This window comes from Halyomorpha halys, unplaced genomic scaffold, assembly GCF_000696795.3.
Source record: "Halyomorpha halys isolate HHAL.00 unplaced genomic scaffold, Hhal_1.1 Scaffold1432.1, whole genome shotgun sequence".
Classification (NCBI taxonomy): Eukaryota; Metazoa; Arthropoda; class Insecta; order Hemiptera; family Pentatomidae; genus Halyomorpha; species Halyomorpha halys.
Window position 1 is genome coordinate 175,306 of NW_027109346.1, and position 6,768 is coordinate 182,073.

The window sequence follows — 6,768 nt, forward strand, 5'->3', positions numbered from 1 at the left end:
AAGGTGATTATCGATGACTCATCGCTTAAAGTCTGCTACTCTCTACCAGAAACAAAACTATTGTTTGCCCATTTGCCTTTGTGCCCATTTGTTTAAATCCCATATAATCTCATTTAGTTTATTAATTTTTGTACCAAGCGGGCCGAGCCCACCCTGGAAAATTTCTGGGTGGGCAGCTGCCCACCCTGCCCACCCGGTTCCTACGTGCCTGCTAACGACCAACTTATAACCACAGTCGAGTTACCCTTGTCAGCTTTAGTGATTATAAGTTAGTCGTTAGATTTGATAAAGGAGCGGGTGTAAGAAAGGTCTTTGAAAAATAAGGGAGAAAGAATTGAAGAACTGGGTGGAGGGTGTTGGAGGTGATTGGAAATAATGTTACAAGTGCGCTACGAGAAAGCTCCCTGTCTTCAGAAATACTAAAAAGATCGTCTCGATAAATAAATTCTAAATTGGTAATGAGAGCAGGTATAAGATGAGACACATTTGAAGGAGGTGTAGAGAAATTGGGGCCTAAACTTAAAATATTGACGACATTAGGGGGAATAGTGGTGGAAGATATATTATGGACCCATTCTTCACTACCTTTAGGGTATATTTTATTATTTAAAGACGATTGGTAAATATTATCAAATTTGGAAATTAAAGTATGTTTTTTATGTAATTTGATAGATAAACAGATTTTTTGGAAACTGTTGTTGAGGAGGGCCATGTTATTTTCGCCAATAACGGAAGTAAGTGATTGTGAAAGATTAGAAATTTTATAGCTTAGGGATTCAATTTGTTGATTGATTTCCCTAATTTTAAGATTTAAAAGAGATTTTTTTTAAAAATAAGTAAAGAATGACAATATTTAGAACGTAGGAAAGAGGGTATCAAAAAACGGTTAAACGAATTATCAATTGATTTTGGAAAAACTGAATAAGATCTGCATTTCAGAAGGAAAATACGTTGTTGGGATTTAACAGTGAGTCGCTTGTGTAGATTGCATAAGGTGTTAAAATTAGATTTATGAATTGGAAATTTTAATTTAAATTGAGAAAAAACATTAATATCAGTAGGGCGATGTACAATAGTAGAGTTGGAGAGATGATGGCAGTGGGGATGAACAAGATCAGACGATGAAGCAAAGGATGACGAAGTTTGAAGAGATGATGAAGACTGAAGAGGTGTGGAAGTAAGAGTAATGGTACCCGGAGGGTTCCAGTGAAGAGGTGGTGACGTAACAATATGGCGGTTAAACAGACGAGCACAGCGGCGGATATTACCGTTACTAGTGTTAGTATCTTGAGGGCCCCGTGTGTTTTGTGACATACTGGAAGATTATTGATTGACCGTGTGTAAAGATGAAAGGAATATGGTCCGGGTGCGGTCAAAAAAACTCAAATAGTAGAATTATACTATTTTATTGAGCCAACGTTTTGCCCCACGTTGCAGGGCTTCGTCAGGGCTAAAAAAGATACAAACACATAGTTACAAAAGGAAAAAAAAAAAAGAGAAAAAAAAACATAAGTGTAAAATAACAGGGGTATAAAATGTAAAAAAGTAATATATAATAAGAAAAATTAAAGGTTGTACATGAATACAAATGAAACAGAAAGGTTGTACATGAATACAAATGAAACAGAAAGGTTGTACATGAATACAAATGAAACAGGAAGGATAGTGAATAAAAAAAAAAATTAAAAAATGTGAGAATTTAGAAAAACAAGAATAAAAGATATAACAAGAAAATGGGCTTCTGAAATGCAGAAAAAAGTGAAAAAAAAAATTGTATTATGTGGATTTTATTATGTTCAAAATGTTTCGATATGTAAGGGAGATGCAGTCTTTATGAGAGGAGATGAGACGTTTGGTGTGGTTGGGGACAGTGGCAAGAATGGAAGGATTGTCGAAATTAAAAGTATGGTTCAGGTTTAATGCGTGCTCCGATAATTTAGATGCAAGTGGATTACAGGAGTTGATGGAAGTTTTGTGCTGGGAAATGCGGTTCATAAGTTGGTTTTTAGTTTCACCGATATAGAAGGAATTGCAGCATGGGGTTGAACAGGGTATCCGGTAAACCACATTGGAACATTGTAAGGAAGGAATAGGGTCTTTTAATTTTGAAAAAAGATAGTAAATTTTATTGTGGGACTTCAAGCCAAGACATAAGGTGGGAATAGTGGATCTTAAAGAATTTCTTTCTAAATTCTCACATTTTTTTATTTTTTCATTTAATTTTTTTTTTATTCACTACCCTTCCTGTTTGATTTGTATTCATGTATCTATCTTTTAATTTATATTCATGTGTTATCTTTTTAAGTGTACTTATAATAATTACTTTATTATTAATTTTCTATTTTATTTTACTTTTCTGTATCCCTGCTCATTTGGTATATTTTGTTTCTTTATTACTTACACACATTGTATCCCATTATTTTATACTTTACTGTTCACGAATTTAAATACTTTTTTACTTTAAAAGTTTTTTTTCGTTATCGTGGCATAACTGTCGTCCCCGCTCCTCCCAATACCAACGGTCACTTTGTTTTTGACTGCCGTCAAAACAGGTATACATTCTGTCTCATCATTTGATTTGTGTTTTTTTCTTTTTACAAAAAAATACAACTATTTGAGGTATTGGTGCTTTGATTCTTAAAAATAACTTATAGTGGGTGTATCTTGGTTCTTAAAACATTGATTATCTCCTTTCTCATCAAGGTCACAAGGATTGCCTTTCCAAAATCGGTTACAACTATTGGAGGTAGTATGCCCCTCTAGGTGTCCTTTTTCTTGTCTTAAATATCCGTCAAGAATTCCGTGAGAGTTAATTAAAAAATTGTTTGTTTTTTTCTATAGCATACAATAATAAAAAAAAGTATTTGCACACCATGACAATTTTTTATTTAACAAAAATAGTAGAAACATGAAATAATTCAATAAATATTTTTTCTGTCCAAATATAAGAAGGCTCAAGAATTTGTCGTACATTATTTTATAACAACTAATTTAACGTTAACCATAACACAATTAACAAAATTTTATGCAAAATAAGTATTTCCACAGCCTGAAAATCACGATGTCTTGTTTTGTTTGCACAATTTTCATTACTTGGTGGGCCCTCTATTTGCCTCTATAATTATTTCCGTTTCCATGCAATGGATTCCAACAATTTTTTTGTCACATTTATGCTGATGTTCCATTCCTTTATTATGCAGCTTTCTAGATGTTTTTGCTTGTTATTTTTACTTATTTTTTGATCCAGGATATGCCACAAATTTTCTGTTGAATTAATATCAGGGGACTAAGGAGGGGTAATCAGCCTGCAGAGAACATTTTAAAGGAACTATTCTTTAGTAAGCTTCACTGCATGCTTTAGGCATTGTCTTCCTGAAAATAAAATGAATCTGTAAGCCCTTTCCTAGTGGAGCCTCATTTTAACTTGTAAATATTGCTGCGACTTCACTTCTTTGAGAATGAAATAAAATACGTGACAGGATTGAAAATAATCAAAACACTAACATTATTACGTTATCACAGCATATCTTGTAACCATAATTTTGATTTAGATAATGCTAAAATATTGTATTAAGAAAATTGGCAAAAAATGGAACAATAATTTAAGCTGTACAGATTACCAAAAAGGTTGGTGTTCGGTGTAGGCGAGGTTTAATGAAAGAATAATTATAGTTATAAAAAAAAGTATATTAAGAAAAATAAGAACATTAATTAAAGTTATGAAAATCAAAATCACTCCTTGTTTGTGAACGCTTTTAGGAAACTTAATACCAGTTAAGAGAATATAAAATTAAATTAGATTAGAAAACACTTAATATGCATATTGGGCCCTGAGGAGCATTTTATACAATGAATAATAATTAATAACTAATGCTAATGGCGATTGGCTAATTACAGTCGGCGGTTTATTCGGGGGGCCCTCTGTAATGAAAAGATTATTTTTCTTTAAGGTCCTAGGGGTTAGCGGTGAGCTATTCCGGTACTTCAGTCCTAAGGTCATGGTCTCAGACGATCAATGGTAATAAATGAGGGGACTTACTGATTGAAGCGTCGTGCTAGTCTCGGAACTTCTATACCTATATCTCCTAGGCGTCTATGGTAAGGCAAGGACGAGGAAATTTCTGGTGACAGCCTAAGAGCACTAAGGACCTCCAGCTTCTCCTGGTGAGCATCAAAAGACAGCAGTGGTGTGTTTACCATGGTGATTCAAACCCCCTGAAAAGGCAAGTGCTGGGGAAAGCGCACACCTTAGCGGCAGCCATCTGAATTATCTAAACTGACTCATATGGTTCGCGGGATTTCGAAGGGGCTGGAGTAATGACACGAAATTCAGTTGACTTTATTGATTACTGAATAGTGGGAGAGACAGACCCCCAAAAGGCCTAACTCCAGTTTAATCCACTAACAAATTTTCAACTGTCTAGCTCTATTTGGTGTCACTGTAAAGGTACCATAAAAAACAAAAACAAATTCTGGCCATTACTACTAATCTTTAACATTTATGGTCAACCTTTTCACTGTCATTCTTTAATAATATAATCCAGAGTTATGTAACACAAAGATTAATACTTCCATAATTTCTTGTGCGCTCTTTTAGGTGTTCTTTAATAAAGTAAGTAATTGTAAAGCTTTACTTGGTACGTAGTGTTGCTTTTTAATAGGTGCAATCTGGTCTTGATTCCAATTTCTCATTATATCTCTTGATCTGCATGAATTAAGAGAAGTGCCTTGCTTATTGGTTGGAATGAGCGTGCACTCATGTTCCCTGATGATTCTTGGTCCACACAAAAATTATTTTTATTTCTCTATTCTGATTGTTTTAGATTTCTATCAGCAGGTTCATCTGTCTTGCAGTCAAACTTTTATTAACTGTGGTATCCTTGCCATCTAGTAGTCGAATAATTGCAACATTAGGGTTTGATTCTTAGAGGTCAACTTCTTGTACAAGAGGATTGTACGTATTCCATTAAACCAAATTTTTTCTGGGAGGACTTAGTGATGATGATAGAGCTACTCCACATTTGCAGTTTCACTGGTGAAAAACATTTTCTCAAGAGGTGTAGAAATTGGTCTCGTGGTCACGTTAAAAGTAATGAATGGATTGGTAATAACGCTTTATGAAGAGCATCTATTGTGCTCCCCTGCGTTTCCCTTTTGTGGTATCAACAAGCCTTTTGAATACTATAGGATACTGTCTTCTAAATGGAAATGACTATAGTGTCAATAAAAAATAATTTCCCATTCTAAAGTTGCCTTAATTTTTTTTAAATTAACTTTCAATTTACTCTTGAAATCTTCGTTTCTATTTGATTGTTTCAGTAATTTTTTTGGTTTTTCATAGCTTTAAAACTTCTATCGACTGGCAAACATTGAAATTAAGACAATTTTATTTTCTTTAACTTTCTTTTATTATGCCTTAATTAAAGAGCTAAGAAAACTAGAGATTTTAATAAATAGATCCTAATAATATGATAATTGTTATATATCAACAATATATTTTTGAGGGAGATGTGTTAGTTTTAACATAATTCTTGTTTCTATTGACTGAGCTTGATTAATTATTTATTTAAGAAATGTGTATCTTGTTTTGGTTTTCATAATAATGTAAGTTAAAGCCAACTTAGTAAAACTATTTTGTGTTTTACAACTTAAATATAATTTTCTTAGAGTAAATTATTTTTCACAATTGGAATTATCCTAATTATCGTTTATAAAATTATAATATAAGATTGTAAACAAAATATTTAAGTAGCATGTACTCTATTAGGCAGTTTTTTAATAAACCATTTGAAAGAAACAAATAATTAATAGACAGGAAATAAAAATCTGCATATTTCTATGATATAAATTTCTAACCAAATTAAAATAGTTAAACTTTAAAATCTGAAAACTGAAAGTGAAAAAAATTAAAATCTTTCCATTACTTTTGATCTGATAACACTAAAACTTTTTTTTTGCCATAAATTTGCCTATAGGTGATTAACTGTTTTACTTAATGTTAACAATTATTATAAATTTCAAGAATTATATTATAATTATCAAAAAATCAAACAATGTAAGTAGAATGGCGACTTGGGTAATTTTTTTTTATTGTTATTTGATTTTTTTCCCCATATTATTATAATTCTGAATAATTTACTTCTTCTTAAATGGAATTGTTAAATATGATAAAGGAGTTGATTAATTTTTCATTTAAGAAATGTGCATCTTGTATTTATTTATAAAACACATGGTGTTATTTTTATGGTTAAAATTGGTATTCAAAAATTTGTACTTATAAAATCTACTTCTTTTATTAATATTTTTTTAAAAATATGTTTACTCAATTAAAATAAAATGAGACAAATACTAAGGACTTTGAATAGAAAATCTTGTCTACTGAAATCTACTATAGAAACCTTGAAATCCTTATATCTGAATGTCTTAACTGAAATGTATCTGTTTAAACAACTGTAATACTTGTTCATTATATGTTATTTAACTGAAAGTACTATTTCCACATATAGCCGATCTGCTAAGAAAAAAAGTTGTAAAGTAGTGAAATTTTTTTGTAAAAACATTATCCATATTTATTTCTCCTAGTAATACCTATCCTTCAAAAAATGTTATCATTCTTATAAACTATGCATTATTGGTAGTTATAATTAATGACAGTATAAATATTGTTAGTAATAACCATTTGAACAACAATACTTAATTAGATCATTGTGTTCAGTGCTTATCAAATGTTTATATATTGCATTTTTACACTATGTAAATATTATTCTA

At 31.4% G+C, this 6,768-nt stretch overlaps 1 protein-coding gene and 1 long non-coding RNA gene across 2 annotated transcripts in view; one reads left to right on the top strand and one right to left on the bottom strand.

The window, feature by feature from the left end:
- The first annotated feature begins 6 nt into the window (after window positions 1–6).
- Window positions 7–1,807, top strand: LOC106689698 (uncharacterized). The gene is made up of 2 exons (XR_001344485.2): window positions 7–1,571; window positions 1,602–1,807. It is a non-coding gene; the product is annotated as an uncharacterized lncRNA (long non-coding RNA).
- Window positions 1,808–2,787: 980 nt separating this feature from the next.
- Fam92 (CBY1 interacting BAR domain containing protein Fam92) overlaps window positions 2,788–6,768 on the bottom strand; it is a 17,259-nt gene continuing 13,278 nt past the window's right edge. The window contains exon 8 of the mRNA XM_067047531.1: window positions 2,788–3,372. Within this exon, the coding sequence (XP_066903632.1) occupies window positions 3,358–3,372 (15 nt within the window). The 3' untranslated portion in view covers window positions 2,788–3,357. The remainder of the gene's footprint in view (window positions 3,373–6,768) is intronic.